The sequence below is a fragment of the Caenorhabditis remanei genome, chromosome V (genome assembly GCF_010183535.1).
Source record: "Caenorhabditis remanei strain PX506 chromosome V, whole genome shotgun sequence".
NCBI lineage: Eukaryota > Metazoa > Nematoda > Chromadorea > Rhabditida > Rhabditidae > Caenorhabditis > Caenorhabditis remanei.
The window spans coordinates 1,330,681-1,349,422 of NC_071332.1; the positions used below are offsets into that span (position 1 = coordinate 1,330,681).

General features: G+C 39.0%; 2 protein-coding genes across 2 annotated transcripts; one reads left to right on the forward strand and one right to left on the reverse strand.

The window, feature by feature from the left end:
- Nucleotides 1-990: 990 nt before the first annotated feature.
- Nucleotides 991-5,044, forward strand: GCK72_016652 (uncharacterized protein; the record flags this gene model as incomplete). Its single annotated transcript, XM_053731608.1, has 6 exons — nucleotides 991-1,261; nucleotides 2,335-2,465; nucleotides 3,330-3,424; nucleotides 3,627-3,726; nucleotides 3,964-4,168; nucleotides 4,803-5,044. 6 exons carry the CDS (start codon nucleotides 991-993, stop codon nucleotides 5,042-5,044), a joined length of 1,044 nt encoding a protein of 347 aa, XP_053580521.1.
- A 254-nt stretch (nucleotides 5,045-5,298) lies between these two features.
- Nucleotides 5,299-9,427, reverse strand: GCK72_016653 (uncharacterized protein; the record flags this gene model as incomplete). The annotated part of the gene is made up of 8 exons (XM_053731609.1): nucleotides 5,299-5,489; nucleotides 5,701-5,860; nucleotides 6,127-6,385; nucleotides 8,358-8,444; nucleotides 8,494-8,567; nucleotides 8,620-8,761; nucleotides 8,816-8,858; nucleotides 9,310-9,427. The coding sequence occupies 8 exons, from the start codon at nucleotides 9,425-9,427 to the stop codon at nucleotides 5,299-5,301; spliced, it is 1,074 nt and encodes a 357-aa protein (XP_053580522.1).
- Nucleotides 9,428-18,742: the final 9,315 nt, after the last annotated feature.

An 18,742-nucleotide genomic window follows, 5' to 3' on the forward strand; every position in this document is an offset into this window, starting at 1 on the left:
AATTGGACGTTCTTTAGATTCTGAATCCGTTTTTAAAAATTTTCCTGGACTCAAAACAAGTAAATATGTCAATTTTTAAACTCCCATAACTCGTTTCTTTTCAATCGTGGAAAAAATTTGAAAACAGATTCAGAATTCTGATGACGTTAGTTTTCCAAGCATATCAATTTTTCTGTAGACAGTATCTCTTTGTTTCCGTACCCGGACAAACCTTTGCCTGACCTGAAGCTTGATGGTCATCAGCTCGCGAACTGGAAAATTTTTGTGTAAAAATGAAAATTCCATTGATAAGTTGGTATATTCAAAAAGCTAAAGTCCTAAGGATTCTGAATCAGTTCTTGAAATTTTTCTAGCGTTAAAATGTATGGAGATACAAGGGTTTTAGTCTGAGCGACTTCAATTTCAGGATAACCGTAAAAATCCGAGAAAACACTTTTACGGTACCTTCAAAATTTTTCAAATCCTCTTACGGTACCTTCAGAATGACACCAAGGTACACCATTTTCAAGATCTCACTTCCCTTAATAAAATCTAAAACCAAACTCAGAATCCTCACGACTTCAGGTTCCTAGTCATCCCAAATTCTTCTCTTAGGGTCCTCCAAAACACTTCCGCTACAATACTATTCTCTACTCTATCCGTTTCTTCACCTCGAAAAACCAAACTACTATGAGTCAGTCTCTGAAATCCAAACCTCTAAACCATCTCTAATTACCTCCACACCCCATGATCCCCCATCTCTCCTCCATGTGAATACACAGAACACACACCTGAGAGGGGGTCCGGAGGCTCCGCCCCCTTCTTTTCCCAAATATCTCTCCCCCCTTTTTTCCCATCGGCCACACATTCTTGGGCTCCGTGTGCTCTCTTCGCTCAAATTCGTTTTCGTTTCCTCTCTTGTTTCATGACCTTCATGATCTTCGGGCTTATCTCTTTTCTTCTATCTTTTCGAAAAAAACTCACATTCAATTTGCTCTTGTTTTGACAGAGATGGGCAACAGCGAATCGAGCTCCGATTTGTCAAACAACAACGTTTCAAAAACACCAAAACGGACGGTATCCCAGAGTCCGACGGCTACCAGAAGTGCCAGTGTGAGACGTCCGCCGACGAGTGTTCCCGTAGAGGGTGGGGGTATCAGAAGGTCGAGAACCACTCGGCATAAGGATCGCAATAATTTGAGACGGGCGGTCTGTCCGGTCACTGGTTTGACACTCCATCAGAAGGCGTTGTTGGCAAGGAAATGGAATCGGATGGATAGAGGTAAAATGATTGAAAAATTTTGGAGTTGAAAAACCGAAATTTTGGTCAGAAACTGTACTTAAGTCAGTTTTCATCTTATCGCTTCAAACGTTTCTGATTTATGTGTTTGCTCGGCAAAGTTCTTACAACTGCGCTCCACCGCAATTCCCTTTTGCGCGCAATTTTTCTGGTTTTGATAGAGCGCGGTTGTAAGGGTTCTTACACTAGTAAGTTATTGAATTTCGGGAGAAAATTTTTTTAATGTGAAATTTTTGTCGTAAATTTGCCAACTTTAAGGATTAGCGTCAATTTTAGTCTGATATCAGACTGTCCGGAATTTCAATTTTACTGAGAATAAAAATTAAACTCAGTCAGATATACGGTCCCAACGATTAGGGAAATTTTCGTAGAAAATTTTGCTGAAAATTGATTAACTTTGGGAGATTGTAACTCAGTCCTATTATGACCAAATAACTTGAACTTGCATTCACTGTGTAGATCAAACCCAAATCTTCGTTTTTGTAATTGACAACTTTTTGATAGCTATTTACGCTTTTGAGATACGCGTCGTTAAAGTTCAGTGGTGAGGAGGAGAGAGCGCAGACAGCGAGAGTGTCTGCTTTCTCTGCGTCTCTTCCCTCCTTGTTTCGGCTAACTATCTTTAAAGGCTTATATCTCGAAAGCGTGAAGAGCTATCGAAAATTTTTCAACTGCAGTAATAAAGCCCTGGATTTAATCTACACGGTCCAATTTATTTCGAGAAAAAAAATTCCATGAGTTTTCACTTTTTGATCTCTCTCTCTCCTAAAACAATTGCCATCTCTTGCGTCACAAATCAAAAAAGTATTCTGAATATTCAATCACGGAACGTCGCCTTCCGTTCGTCTCCCACAAGATAAACTTCCTGAATAGGCCGCCCGTGACGTCAATCGAGTCTATAAAAGTGTGGACTCCAGAAGAGAGTAATTGAATTCGCTTTTTCTCTTCTTTTTGTCCTGGGCGAACTTCTGCGAAACATTTGTGTCCTCCTCTTGTCTCAGGGGACACCAATTACTTGCGTCACCCTCTCACTTAAAAACATGGAAGAATTTCAGGCACTGTCTACGAGATGGGGCGACGGATGTTTGAGCACGTCTTCACCGAAAATCCACAGTATCTTGCTTACATTGATTTGAAGAATGAGGTCAACTGGTGGAATCATATCAATTTTAAGATTCATGTGCAGGTTTGTCTGAAAAAAAGTGAAACTTCAACAAGTGGTTATGGTGTCAAACATGGTCTGATAGAAATAAAACTTAGTTTACTGTGTAGATCAAACCAAGATCTTCATTATTGTAGTTGACAACTTTTTGATAGCTCTTCACCCCGCTGAGATGTGCGCGTTTAAAGATAGAGACCTCTGGCGGCAAGAGGAAGAGATTGGGGGAGACGCAGAGAGACAGACACCCTCGTTTCTCTGCGTCTCTCCTTCCTGTCATTTCAGCTACCTATCTTTAAACGCCAATATCTCAGCGGGGTGAATAGCTATCAAAAAACTTCTAACTACAAAAATGTAGAGCTATTTTTGAGCTATGCAGTTATTAAAAACTTTTCGAATTTTTTAGTTTTTGATTCTGAAACATAGTGTCAAAGTTGGTCAACTTTTTAATTAAAAAACCGTTATTTGCCCAAAACTTGCAATTCAACGTTATTGTTGCCACCATCTACAAGGCTAGCCAATTGAATTCCTGAAAAAACAGAAAACTCTCAATTTCCGTATAATGTGGGTTCTCATCCAAGTTAACATGCGTACGAAATCGTTGAGAACCTAAATTGTGTTGTTTTTCTGTGTTTTTTAATGAAACAACATAATCCACTTTTAAATCTTCAAACTCCGCAATAACGCTCTATCGCACATACCGTAGTCCTCGTAAACTCACTTTTCCACCGTAAATCGGCACTGGTATTTTGAACAGCCATAACTTTTCAGGGAGCACCCGTAGAAAAAAGTTGTCAACTACAAAAATGTAGTTCTAGGTTTGGCCTACACAAAAAGTTAAAGTTTTGAAATCCTAGACCAGTCTGTGACCCTAAAATTGTGTATTTCCAGCGCTTCGTCACCGTGCTCATCGAAACAATGCGTCGGCTCAAAGAGCCCTCCACTTCCATCGACATTCTCCGCGATTTCGGCGCAATTTATGCCAAGTGAGCTATATTTTTCTTCTTCTTCCCTATTTCCTTTTTTTTTCAATTTCAATTTCCATTTCCCATCGGGAGACTTTTCGTTGTTGTCTCCATTTCTTCCCTCCTTTTCAGGAGATTCACATAAATCTCAAATGATTTACGATTTTTTCGAAAAGGATTTTTCTCAAAAAACTTCCTAAACCAAAATCTTTTTCGCTTTCAGATATCCAAAACGGGTGTCTGCTCTCTACTTCGAGCGGTTGGCGAATAGTATGAACGAGGCGGCGGGACAGTTACAAGAAAGTGATCATTTGGATGTGGAGGTACGGTCTATCGATGTTGAAATTATCATATTCAGAATTAGTAGATAATTGCGGTTTGAATGAGTATAATCATGGATAGGTTCTGATGACTTTGTGGTCCCACCACGAAAACTACAGTAACCATCGCGCAAAGACCCAACTTCCACCAAAACCTATCATGATTATACTTTTCTGAATTGTCTTAACGAGTTGAATCCAACCAGATATGTTTTGAGAGCTAAAAACAAAAATTTCCAGAAAACCCAAAGCCGAATGGAAGACGCTGTGACCGACTCCTCGAGCACTGATAACACCTCAAATATGTGCACCTCTTGTACCTCCTTATCATCGGGTCAACGGTACCCGAAGCCTCTGACCACTCGACACTCAGAATCGCAGATGCAAACTTTGAAGGAGGAATCCTCATTCTGCTCGTCTTGTGTGAATAGCAGAAGGTGTTCACGTAAGTTTTCACATAAATTCAGGTACCGAACTATAAGGAACCAGCATTAACATAACAGCGCGAATAAATAATTAATATGAATAATTTAGCACAAAAATCACTTTCAAACATTTTTTACTCTAAAAATTTCCTAACTTTAACCGCTTGCCACAGACTCAGAACTTAACTTACCACTTTGAAATTACTATAGTTGTGTAGATCAAGTCTAAAACAATATTTTTGTAGTTGCCAACTTTTTGATAGCTCTAAAGCCCGCTGAGATATGTGCGTTTAAAGATATAGACCTCTGGCGTCGAGAGGAAGAGAGGGGGAGAGACGCAGAGAAGACAGCCGCTCTCATTTCTCTGCGTCTTGCGCTCTCCTCCTTTTAGGTACCTATCTTTGAAGACGAATATCTTAGTAGGGTGAAAAGCTATAAAAAACTGCCAACTACAAAAATGTAGAGCTATTCTTGAGCTATCCAGTCGTATTAAAAATTGTTCGAATTTCTTAGTTTTTGACACTGAAACATAGTGTCAAAGTTGACCAATTTTTCAATTAAAAAAACTTTTTTTGTCCAAAATTTGCAAATCAACGTCATTGTTGTCAAAGTTTACCCATTTTTCAAAAAAAAACGTGTAAAAAAGAATTTCAGATGAAGTCGACGGCGTCAAATCCGTGTGCCCTATCACCTCTGAAGCCTGGCTTGTGCTCTCCGCATTCATCGCAAATCAAATAAAATTCGGTTACGAGCTCGAGAAACTTCTGATAAACGAGATGAGCAAGTTGGGAATCGACACGCTGCCATGCCAAGTTGGGGAGTCTGCTGAAATCGAGGAGGACCCTCATCGAAGCACCAATCGATTAAATGTCGAAAAGCAATCTCAATTTGTGTAAAATTGTCCATAGAGCGAGCTTACCATATCACTTGTACATAAATTAATTATTGATTTTTTAATGTTTTTTACTTCATTCCGTCAGACAAAAAAGAGAATATACGAAACCACCCGCCAATTGCGATGAGTAATAAAATGACAGATCTCTATGAAATATATAAGTTTTTTCTTACAACTGCGCTCCATCGCACAATTTCCTTTTGTTTCGGTAGAGCGCGGTTGTAAGAAAGAGAAAAATAAAGTGAAAAGAAGAATTCAATACAATCCGCATCCCTTGAGTTTAGAGGATAGTATCGTGTCTAGCACCGCGTCGAGCACATATTGCACTTGTTGTGTATCCGTCGCACATGTTTGATGGCAATAAATATTCTTCTCCTTATTCTCAGCCATTCCTCTATACTTCTTCTCGACGAACTCGACGGCTTTCTCCCAGTCTTCGTAAGGTCCTGAAAAAAGATTTTAATTAAAAATTTCAAAAATTAAAAAAGAAAAAAAAAAGGATTTGCTGTCCGCAGGGTTCGAACCTGCGCCCTCCTGAGAGGACTGCGACCTGAACGCAGCGCCTTAGACCACTCGGCCAGAACAGCACGAAAGGAGAGAGGGGTGGAAGGCGTACATATGCACACGCCCTGGAGAGGAGAGAAGACGTCGACTCACCACTAAATGCCTCGAATGCAATGGCAAGACTCCGTTTCTTGGTGACTATTTTCTCTTGGAATAGGTCGATTTTGTTGAGGAATAGGATGACTGAGGTGTTGACAAAGTACTTGTTGTTGACGACTTGTTTGAAGAGTTGCAACGATTCGTGCATTCGATTCTGAAAATTGATTCTTGAAATGTCGACTTTTTTTTACATGAATCGACACAGAATCTGAGGGAAAGAAAAACATCGTCTTGGATGTAGGTCTGAGAACTAGATTGAAGAAAGTTATGAGCTGTCAACGTGCCAGGTGCCAGCTCCCAACTTCCTTCAATTAAAATTTCAGACCTAATAACTATACTTTTCTTTCCCCCAGATTCTGCATCGATTCATGTAAAAATGTCGACATTTCGGGAATAGCGCAGCCCCCTTTAGAAACAAACCGTGGTATTATCCTCCAGCAAAACTTGATCATATTCAGACAACGATGCAACATAAATCAATGCTTTTGCATCATCGAAACAGTGAATCCATTTCTTTCTCTGCGACCGTTGACCACCCACATCGAATACCCGGAACACTTTTCCCTTCATATTGAATTTCACCTCAATCACTCCCATTGTGGGAACCCGAATATGTAGAATATCAGTCTCTGATGGAATGTAATCCTTCTCATTGATTCGTTTCAGCGATTCGAAGAAGCTGAAACATAGCAAGTTTCTAAATGAAAGTATTTATAGGTATATCCGCTCAGAAGAGCTGGCCACTACGGCTCCAAAAATTCATCGGCTCCGTGCGGTCATCAAGTCCTCGAAAGGACTGTTTCACGCTCGCGGCCCGCCCGTCTCCCACTCATCGCGGATGGCATCTCTACCAATTTGATGGGAATTACGAGATACATACTTCAGAAATGATTCTGTATAGTATGGTCTCGTTAATGACGGCGCGGCGACGGAAAGTGATTGCGCGCAGCAGCCGACATCTCCCGGGTTCCGCTGCCCGCTATGTTTTGTGTGCGCCGAGACTCCGCCCACTTTTTAGGGGAAGCGAGGACTTTGGGGTTTTTGATGGTATTTCAAGCGAATTTAGAGCTTAAAAGTGCTGAAGTATATAGAAAAACCCACTGAATTCCAAATTTCCCACAAAAACCATAAAGTTTGACATAAAAAGCTCAAGTTTTCTTCCATTTTTAGTGGCAGTTTTGGCAATTGCCGAGTTTTTTAAAGTTTCAGATTTACATACGTTTGACATCTATTGGCCTAACTAGTAAGTTTTCAGTATAAACTTGATATTTTTCGAAAAACCCTCCGACTTCAGAAAGAGAAAACATGTTTTCAAAAATTCAAAGTTAATTGTTTAGATTTCTTTACCCTAAGGAAATAAATTACCTATTATTATTCTCATTCTTGATTTCTCTCTTCAAAACAGAAACTGAAATTCCTCAAAAAAACATGTTTGTTTTCACCTGATTTCGGAATTTTTCAACTAATTTCGAAACTCCCTTACTAAAAAAGACCGCAAACTATAAGCAAACACGAGCTGTCAATTTCACCGCCGTTCTGGCCGAGTGGTCTAAGGCGCTGCGTTCAGGTCGCAGTCCTCTCAGGAGGGCGCAGGTTCGAACCCTGCGGACGGCAAATCTTTTTTAAATTGGTTTTTTTGTCATTTTAGACAACAGGGCATTTGTTTTCAGGATTATTAAAAACTGGGTGGATATTAAAAACTTATTTTTTGATTTTATAAATTAATTTCAATAAACTTGAAATGCTCAAAATTATGCCTAAAAGTCTTGTCTGTCTGTGTGTAGGCATGTCCAGATGTCCAAAATTTAAAATGAGCAGAAATGTACATTTTCAGATATATGGCATTCAATGTCTGACTGAAAACTGTGAAAATTCCATTTTTGCTTTTTGTGATTTCCACGAGGGAATGGTCTAAATTCCAGAAAAATTGGATTTTAGCGACGAAAAAAAGAGGAAATACAGGGGATTTTCGGCTGGAAATGGGAGTTCTAGAGGCAAAGACTGGTAAAATGATGGAATTAGGGTGAAACAAGCAAATTTTGGGTTTAAAATCATAGTTTATAGTTAAAATCTTTTTAGAATAAAAAATTCCACGAGAATCTATAAAACTTGTCCTAGAAAAATATTCTTGAAATTGCGAATACTAGAATTCCAGTTGAGAAACTTTCTATTTTTTCCAAATGCTTCAACTTCAACCATCTTTCATTCAGTATAAATATAAATATCCGCTCAGAAGAGCTGGCCACTACGGCTCCAAAATTCATCGGCTCCGTGCGGTCATCAAGTCCTCGAAAGGACTGTTTCACGCTCGCGGCCCGCCCGTCTCCCACTCATCGCGGATGGCATCTCTACCAATTTGATGGGAATTACGAGATACATACTTCAGAAATGATTCTGTATAGTATGGTCTCGTTGATGACGGCGCGGCGATGGGAGGTGATTGCGCGCAGCAGCCGACATCTCCCGGGTTCCGCCGCCCGCTATGTTTTGTGTGCGCTGAGACTCCACCCACTTTTAGGGGGAAGCGGGGAGCGGGGGTTTTGAGGCTATTCCCAGCTAATTTTACGCTTAAAAGTGCTAAATTGAACCAATTTTCAAAATTTAAAAGAGTTTTCCGATTTTCAAGTAGTTGTATCCTGTTGACAACTCACTATTTGGCAGAATCATGGAGATAGAACAATTCCCTTTTCTCATAGGCACTTTGAACTCCTTTATCTGCCCATAGATCTGTCAATGCGCTGAAAAAACTTTTTTCTAGGCATGTCTACACAATATTCTATTTCTTACGTGAACATTTCATCGGTGAATGGGTTGTACTCGGTGTTCTCGCTCAACGTCTCACGAATCATTTTTTCATGGGCCTAAAATTGTGTATGTACATACATATCTACCACCAAATAGTCAAACTCTTACATTACATAATCGATTACTAAAATCTATCCGCAAGGATCTCATTCCTTCCACCAGGGCTCCCATTGCTTGAACTGTATTCGCACAAACCACATTTCTCTTTGTCATGGATTCTTCTTGAGAGAAACCACTGTTATGGATGATTCTGGAAACAAAATATTTTGTTAGGGGGTACTGGAGAGGAATCACTTTTACTTACCTCATCTGTTTGAGTACTGTACTTTTACCACTTTCGCCGGCTCCTGAAATAGTGAGTTTTTGGGTAACTTTTTTGTGTCACGTGTAGTACTAGTTTCTGTGATTGTTCCTACAAAATTTCAGGCAGAAATATCGATTGGTCGCCGAGATACAGTAATTTTAAAAAATGCAAAAAACATTTGGCGGGGGAGAGGAATCGAACCTAGGATGGGTTGTCTACTGGTGGTGAGCGTTAACCACTCGGCCACAGGGGGCGGGAAGCGGCGAGCTTGCGATGGTGGTGATAAAGGAAGAGGGCGCTGGACTTGGGAGAAGGGCTGGGGAAGTTTGAAATTCAAACTTTGAATGGAGACTGTGCAAATGCGCTCTATTGTAAAAACTTCAATTTTTCGATTTTTTTCAAAAATTTGAGAAATTTTTGCGCTTTTTGAGGGATTTTTATGGAATTCAGCACATTTTAACAGTTTTCAAGGACATTTAAGCTCATTCACTTACCCAACAACAACAACTTGATAACATTCTCGTCATCCTTCTTCGCCGTCGCGAGCTCCGTATTAATCTTCTTGTTAGTTTTTGTCTGTTCGGCAAGTTCTCGGCTATCACAATTTCCCATCTGTCTTCTTCTGAGAAAGTTCATCGTAATACAACGGAAAATAGCAAAAATATTCAGTAAGGTGCGCGAATAGGAATATTTCTGTTTGGGGGTAGCGATGGCGACGACGAGCAGGCGGGAAAACGGAAAATGCCGTGTCTTTTCGAAACGAAAAGCTGTGGGAGGAGTAGGAGAGAGAGTGAGAGCGGCTCGTCGAGCAGCAGCCCCTAATTAGCGCCTTTCGGACTTCAGAGCACACGCTTCGCTCATGATCTCGATATTTTCAGTTGAAAAGAAAAAGGAAAAAACGAGAAGAGGAAAAAAGTGTGTGAGCAGAAAAGTGAGAAATCGATGAATGGGAGAGGGGAAGAGGAGGAAAAATTGAAAAACTGTCTCTAGAGGACCGAGGCAGCTGGTGATAATTATAGAGTTGGTCGAGAATGTGATAAATAGAATGACGAGTGGGTGGTGGGATGTTCAAGTGATGTCAGGGAGAGATGAATAAAGTGATGATGGTATTTTCTGAAAATGAGCACGGGAAGGTTCTGAAGGGAATTGGTGTTTAAAGTTTGATCAAAAAAGTTTTTAGTATGATTCCTAGACGACTAGAAAGCTGAAGTCATGAGGATTCTGAAACTGTTTTCAGATTTCGACCAAGATCAATATTAAGCGAGATCCAAAGATTTCAAGGATTCTTAAGAACTTCACCTTCTCGCAGAAGTAAGAAACGATCCAAGCTGTGAATGTATTTTTCGAAAGTTTAAAGGATCTGCGATTGTTTTAGTCTGAAAAATAATACAGACTCATAGCAAAGTTGGGATTTTGGGAATTGGAAAACTTTGGTGACAAACAAAAACGTACCTTTTTACAAAAAACTCAAAAATCGTTCTGCAGCGAAAAAAATTGGGCGCACCCAAAGTTTGAAAAAACATTTTTTCCCAATGAAAACGAGACGCTGAAAATATGGTCTGAACACAAAAAAATGCGTATTTGAAATATGAATGTGCTATTAGTTGTTTGGGTACCAACTATGCATACTACCACCTCATAAAAACTGGTTTGACTTTTTTCTGTACTTCGCCATGCTCGAGTTTCACAGAGAATGTGTCTTAAATTTTTAACACTGCCGCAAGAAATGGGCCGAGTTTAAATAAACCGTGGGCTCTATTCCAGTTAAGATGTCCTTTAAAAACTAGAACGTCCCAAAAAACTTATAGACGTCCCTTGAAACACTTAAACGTCCTTTAAAATGTTTAGACGTCACTTGAAACTCCAAAATATAGTTTTGAAAATTTAGACGTCCCAACAAATGTTTAGACGTCCCTTGAACCCTTTCAGTGACTTTTAGTGTTGAAGGGACGTCTAAATATTTTTGGTTCGTTTCAATGTTTTTTGGGACGTCTAATTATGTGAAACCAAATTTTGATATTTCAAGGGACGTCTCAATATTTTATGGGACGTCTAAATGTTTTTTAGCATATTTGATACCACAAAGGGCGTTTAAATGTTTTGATGGACGTCTAAGTGTTTCAAGGGACGCTTATGAGTTTTTAAAGGACATCTAAACTGGAATAGAGCCGTTTTTGCTAAAACTTTGCTAAAACTCAAAAAGTGCGGAAATCGAATAGTAGCAAAATCTAAAAACAAAACGTCATCCCCGAAAAATTGGAAAAGTGGTTTGAATACACATATCACACTTTGTCTTTCCTTCTACCTCTCTCTCTCTAAAAGCAGGTGGAATTTAATTTCCCCTCTCCAGGTCCCCACGACATTAGAAACTCGGAGTAAGATGACAAAGTGTCCGGAAATTTGATTTCTATATTTCTATTTGAAAAAAGGAAATAACTGAAGTAGTGGTTGCTGAAAATGAATGATATAAGGAGATCAGGTGAAGACTAGACAGCGGTAATTAGTATGTACGAGCAGAGATATTCAGAAGATCAAACATTTAGACACAGAAATCCCCAAGGCTCAGAAAATTCTGGAAGTTTTTGGGGTACGGTAGTTTGGAAAGGGCATGGGATGATAAATGGTTTGGTTGTGTCCCAAAAACTTGGTTTTAAATTGTTAAAAAGCTGAACACGTGAGAATTCTGAATCTGCTCCTAATTGGACCGAGATACATGGAGCATCACATATATTAGCACGACACGCTTCTTACAACCGCGCTCTACCGAAACCGAAGAAAGCGCGAAATTGGGAGAAACGGAGAAAAATAGATATTTGTCTAGGGGGGATTTCGGTGGAGCGCAATTGTAGGAACTGTGCCGAGATTCAAAATTATGACCAATTTTTTTTCTACAAAAGATCTGAAAATAGATTCAAAATTCTCACAATTACACCTGTCTATTACTATAAATTTCTATAATCCTCAAAAATCTGGAGAATTCCTATTGAGTACGTTGATATAATAGAGTGTTATCGATGTAGTGTACAATTGAGAAAAAATCTTGTCCGAGAGGACTACACGGAAAAACTATTCCACCAAACCTCATTTTGAGTCAGGAGAACGGGAATTGCGGCGTTTGGAGCGATTTTGGAATAAATTTTGAACAAAGATTTGAAATGTTTTGACTTTTTGTCAAATAGCGTCGAATTTTTGACTAAATGTCAGAATTTAATAAAAAGCTAGTTAGTTATGAGTCAAAAAATTGGATTTTTAAAATTTAAAATTTTGTTTTTTTTAAGCTAAAATAATAAGCAAGTTTGATAATACTAGAAGCTTTTATTTTTGTGTAATTTAGCTCTAGAGGGAACTTTGAAACTCTAAAAACCCTTTTAAAAAGTTTACTTTCTTAGTCTAGAATATTTAGTCAAGTAGAAGAAAAGAACTGAACACTTGAGAATTTGAAAATTCTGTTCTTCAACAAAAAATTCCACAATATCCTCAGCAACAAGTAAAGATCTTGTTGTCTACTTGACACATACACACTACAAGTTGAAAAAAAAGAAATGAGAAGAAGACAATTTCAAAGAGTAATATCAACAAACAAAGTAAAATGATACCTTACGACAGAAGGAAAGAGAGTATGAGAAATTGTTTTTCTAAAGAAAATATCAAAATTTTTGAAGAAAAAAAGGAAGAAGAAACGAAAACCAGACCAGACATCAGAGCAACTAGTATATGTAGTAATGAGGAGTTGGAATTAGGAACTCTGCAACAAAAAAAAGTTTTCATAGATGTACTATCAACATTTTTGTACGACTCGAAAGCTGACGTCGTGAGGATTCTGAATGTGTTTTCAAAATTCTTCTAGCGTTAAAATGCACAGAGATACAAGGATTCTAGTCTAATCGACCTCAATTTCAGCAAAACTATGGACATCTGAAATTTTTTGCTATGACTCGAAAGCTGGCATCATGAGGATTCTGAATCTGTATTCAAAATTGTTTTACCACAAAAATGAGGTGAGATATCAAAGGTTGCGATAAAATCTACGCTCCACCAATTTCACGCTTCGCCTATTTTGAACTCCATGGAAACTCGTGGAGCGTAAAAAAGGGGGGTCAAGGTCTAGGTGATAAGGAAAACTTGGAACGGTGCCAAATAATCTATTTTTCTAGAGGAATCGGATAAGGACTCAACTTATTTAATTTGTTGTTCATTTTTGCTAAAATTTGACGCAAAGGTACTATTAACTATGCTGAATTTTTTGCATTTCACCGTTGGTCGATATCTTTTCTTTAGAAAAAAACGTTATGTACCCTTTTGGCCTAAATCACAATCTTCAAAAAGTTCACCTTACAGAGTAAAACTGAAATTTCGTTTTTCTGAACGTTTTTTTTGAATTTCGAAAGCATGGGGGTACGCTGGATAAACCCGTGGGAGCCTACTACGTAACGGCCATCAGGATCGAACCACAATTATCAAAAAATAATTTGGCTCTATTCCAGTTTAGATGTCCTTTAAAAACTTGAACGTCAAAAAAAACACTTAGACTTCCCTCAAAACATTAAGACGTCCCAAAAATATTTAGACTCACTTCAACACTAAAAGTCACTAAAAGGGTTCAAGGGACGTCTAAACATTTTATGGGACGTTTGAACGTTTTTTGGGACGTTCTAGTTTTTAAAGGACATCTAAACTGGAATAGAGCCAAATTTTTATCGAATCGAACTCCCAAAGACAACAGCTCTTGCTCACATTGTTATTGACCAGAAACAACTAATATATAACACAAAAACGAAAAGGCAAGAGCGCCCCCCTTCTGACAACGTCACACTCAATTAGTGGAGCCCCTAGACGCACGCCTTCCTTTCTGTTCACAAGCGTATTATGATGAAATCAATTTTTGGATTCAACGAGGAATCAATGAACCGTCCGTTTTTTTTTCATACTACAAACTAAATTTCTTTAACAAAAAGTGGAAAAAAGGAAGAAACCAATAACCAAAACCAAAAAAATTGAAAAATAGATAGAGCGAGGAGAGAAGGAGTCGGAGCGGAGTAAATGAGAGGGTCTGGTGGATGTGGTTGCCGGGGTGATATACCAAAACTTGTTTATGTTTTTTACTTCTTTTGTAAGATGGAAATATCAAAAGCGAAATTATGAATTTAGGGAAGAGAGAAGAGAAAAAATTTGATAAAAATGTGAAGCGAGTGGGAACAAGGAACAGGGAACTAGAACAGAGTTGAGCGGAATGCGGTTTTTGAAATGGCGGAAAGCGGAAAGCGGAAGGCGGAAGCACAAGTTTTTTGGCGGGAGGCGGAAGGCGGAAAGCGAAATGAAAAAAGAGCCAAAAGGCGGAAGGCGGAATAAAATGCCATTTTAAAGAAAAACATTTCATTCTTATTTTGTTGTAAAAAGCCCTTAAAATCAGACTTGTCACGGGCCGGGCCGGGCCAAAATCAGGAAAAATCTCGGCCCGGCCCGGCCCGGCCCGTGGCCCGGCCCGGCCCGCTCGGCCCGTTTTGAAACATTTTTCCAAAACATCTTTTGTTTTCGAACTTTTTTTTGGAAATTTTTGGAAATTTTTTGAACTTTTTTGAAAAAGTATAGTTTTTGAATAAACATTTAAAATTGAATCAAAATGTGAATGTGTATGATAATTTAAGCATTTTTACTCTTTTTTTCGAAAAATTTCAAAAAAAAAATTGGTAAACATGGGTACCCATTTTTGAATCCGGGCCGACCGGGCCGGGCCGGGCCAAGAGAAATTTCGGCCCGGCCCGGCCCGGTCAAGAAAAATCTCGGCCCGGCCCGGCCCGGCCCGGGCCGGCTCGATTTTTGACAAGTCTGCTTAAAATGGTTAAATTAGTGTTAAATTTTGCTTTTTACGTTAAAAACTGATAGTTTTGCTGCAAAAAACCTCAAAAACATCAGTAAATTGGAGTGGGCGAACAAAGTTCTCAAGTTGATATCCTCTAGGTGGAAGGCGGAAAAAAAATCTTAAAATAGCGGAAGGCGGAAAACGGAAGGCGGAATTCCGCTCAACTCTGAACCAGAATCAGGGGTTAATTAGATTCTCAGAACAAATCTGGGGCACCGTGGGCGCGTTTAGAGTCAACTACATGAACAAGAGCAAGGGAACATGTATTAAGAATCAACTAGTTCAATATGTCTAAAAAAGTCAAATTAAGTCAATCTGGCGCACCTCGGGCGCGTTTTTGTTGGAAGGGTTGATATTATCGAGATGATATGAGTTTTACAAGGAGGTACATACACGACGGACCGAGTTGAACGTTTTCTATAATTTTTTCTATAATAGCTAATTTCGACCCTGAGGATTTCAAATCTGCAACATAAATCTGCAAAATGGTCCCCGTGGTCCGTCGGTCCGTTTTGGTATTACTAGTTGAAGTTACCTAACTACATTAATTTCTGCCACTACGGCGTTTATTTACTAGGAAAAGAATTTTGAGAACAGGCCTGGTGCGACTAGGGCGCGTTTTTATCAGAAAGATTGGTGTGACCGAAAAAGTTGTTTCTTTGTGGTTTTGAGTACGTTTTCCTTAGGTTCAAGTCGACTACAGTAACCTGTGATTACAGTACTGTGGGATGTCTTTTCAAATTTTATGTTAGATTTCGAAAAAACGACCGATGTTGAGGAAATAGGTTCTAGGACGTTTCGAAAGAAAAAAGAAAAAGGAGACATTTCCAAACCAGACCGTGTAAAACCACGATTTTCCAAAACTGAGACGTTTCAAAAACTTAAAAGTTTCATAACAGAACTATGTGAGATCAAAAAAGAGATGCTGCAAAACCAAAAAATTTCAAAACTGAGACATCTCGATACTTGGTCGTTCGTGATAAATTTTCCCTATTAACTTTCCCTGACAATATGAAAATTTTGAAGACTCACAGAAAAATTTAGCAAAATTTCAATTCAGATTCGGAATCTACGGACTCGAAAGTGTCAGGGGCCAAATTCTTGAGTTGCTTGAAAGAGGACACTTTGAGGATTCCCCTTGTGAGCAAGGCTGTCGTACGGCCTTATTATTGAAAATTTCAAATAGCCGCGGTCGGTCCGACCCTAGGCTCCTGGGGGGAGGCTCTGGGTCGAACCCTGGTGGTCAGAATGGTACCAAAAAGTCAAAAGTATATCAAGTCATGTTTTCAGTTGGAACTCTAGAAAGCCGCGGCCGGTCGCGGCCCTTCATGGCCCTTCACGGCCGGCCGCGATGTTTGACAGCCTTGCTGGTGAGTTATTTTCCATTTTCGAGATATCAAAACATCAAATTTCGAAAAATCTCAGGATTTGAGTATCGACTCTCTGAGCTATCTATTATATCTTGATATGGACCTCAAAAAAATAAAAAATTCAAGAAAACCCTAAACACCCAACTTAACAGCCACATTCAGAAATCACGTTCAAAAATTTGTGCCAATTCAACTTGTCACATAATAAAACCAGCTGCAAAAAAGCACATCTTAGAATTTTCAAATAGTTCCGTATTCGTCATGTCCTAAAGTGAAATAGTACAAGGCCAGTCAGAGCAGAAGGATTCAATTAACTGATTGATTTAGAGCAGGTGAAGTCGGAGACTTTTGATGACTATTTAAAATGAAAATGGGTTATTTAAAGATTGAAAAAATATGAAGTTTGTTGAAAGTTAAGAGATTTTAGAGGAACGAATGAAATATCGAATGAAAAGTGAGATAATTGAGTCAGCTGTTTATTTCATAACGCAGTTGAACCCACTTATATAATTTGGTTTGCACTTCAACTCGAGTCTAAAACATACATATTATCGTGTTATTCACGATCTGATTTTGAAGAGAAAAGTGTCTTTGGGGAGAAGAAAGAGAGAGAAAGGTAATCATATGTTTGGGAAGAAGAAGACGTGGTGATTCTGACAAAAAACATAGATAGAAGACTCCGAAAATTGAAAAGAAAGGGGTCTTTTCTGTTAGCAAAAAGATGGAACTGTGCCATTGCCAGGGATATGTAAGAGTGTTGCTAGCTTCAATGTGGTAAGCCACCGTCCATACTTGTCAACCGGGCCGAAACGGGCCGACACGGCCCGGCGCGTAACTCGCTTCAAAATCAATATTATGAGCTGAAAAATATACCAAAATGTAGATCTCGACGAGTTCTATGTCCGTGGCCTACTACGGGCCGGATGTCTATTCGTTAATGTGCAGCGGGCCGGGCTAGAATGGCTTTTTTGGCCATTTTCGCGTTTTTTGGCACTTTTTCCCGGCCCGCGGCACATTAACGAATAGCCAAATATCCGGCCCGTAGTAGGTCACGGACATAGAACTCGTCGAGATCTACATTTTGGTATATTTTTCAGCTCATAGAATACAGTTTTAAGGAAGTTACGACCCGGCCCGTGTAGGCCCGTTTCGGCCCGGTTGACAAGTATGCCACCGTTCATTTTGATGATGCATCAAATGTGAAAACAGTTTCTGAATCTTGATGACTTTAGCTTTGTATATTAGCTGGACACAGTTCCTACAACTGCGCTCCACCGAGATCCCCTTGAAAATGTCTCTTTTTCTATGCGTCTCTCAATTTCGCACACAATTTTCTTGGATTTCGGGGGAGCGCGGTTGTAAGAAGCGGGACGTGCTAGTAATACTTGTCAAAAAATTTCAAAAAATTTCAACAGATTTGATGATTTCAAGGCTCAAAAACAGCAAAACTATTATTGCTGAAAAATGGCATTTTTCAACTGTTACATCTGCAAGTGCGCTCTACGGATAACTCGCAAGATATTGGTCTGTTCTTCATAAGGACAAGACGGCCGGGCATAGCTTTTGGTGTTTTTGAGCGTTTTTTGCTATTTTTTCAGAAAAATCGTCAAAAATTACCCAAAAAATGCTGAAAAATGACACTTTTCAAATGTTTCCGCAGCAAGCTCGGTTTTGGTAGCTCTTTTTTTACTTAAATTTATTCATGTTCTTCACTACCTTTTAACATTTTTAAACCATGAAATCAAAAATCGCTTAAAAAATCATCATGACTGCCATAACTTTGCATATAGCTTGCTCAAGACGTTATTCAACAAAAACTGTTGTTCTCTATCCATTGTGACCAGTACCTCTATATATTATTCTCCCCCAATTCATGTTGCAATTCCGTCATTGTATACACAAGACAGAACAGGAAATTTTTTTTTATATATACATCAATTTCCGTTCATGTGATTGCCGTATTTCGAGTAAGAACAACGTTTAATTGTATTTTGGTTTGAGTGGGCGGAGCCTATATAATTAAGGAACGCAATTAAAACTTGACGTGTTTTTTTTATCAAGACACGTGCCAACCGCAATTAAATGAAGGTCAGTGGTGAGGTCAACAATTTAAAATGAATCATGAAAAAAAAACCTTTTCGCTGAAAAGATTGGAAATTTTAACATGACTCACTATTGAAGGAAGGTCAACCAATAAAAAATGATGTGAGGGGGGGGGGGAAGGAAGGAAACCAACTGGATCACTTTTTCAAGAGAAAAGATGAAAAATAAGCCATTTTGCAATATGTAATCATGTTTTTTCGGAGAAAGATCATAAGAGAAACACATGAAAATCCAAAGAACCAATTCTATGCAGTACAAAACAAAATGTAGAAATTTAGGTAGCCCCTTTAAAGATGAGGAAATGAAATATAGAGGTCGGATTTCAAGAGGCCACACAGCGAGAATGAGTGAGAGGGTGATACATGGGGGAGGATATCCGGTTTGATATTTGAGAGCCCAGTTGGGGGAAGGAAAATGGATTTCCGGATGAGGGAGAAGGGGGAGGAAATTGAGAAGTGAAGAGGATGAAAAGGGAAGGGAAATGAGATTTTGAAACAAAAAAAAACAAAATGTAAAAAGTATAGCATAAACATAGAATAAAAACCGTCAAAAATTCGTCAGATGCACCATTTTCCTAAAAACGCGTCCCAGGTG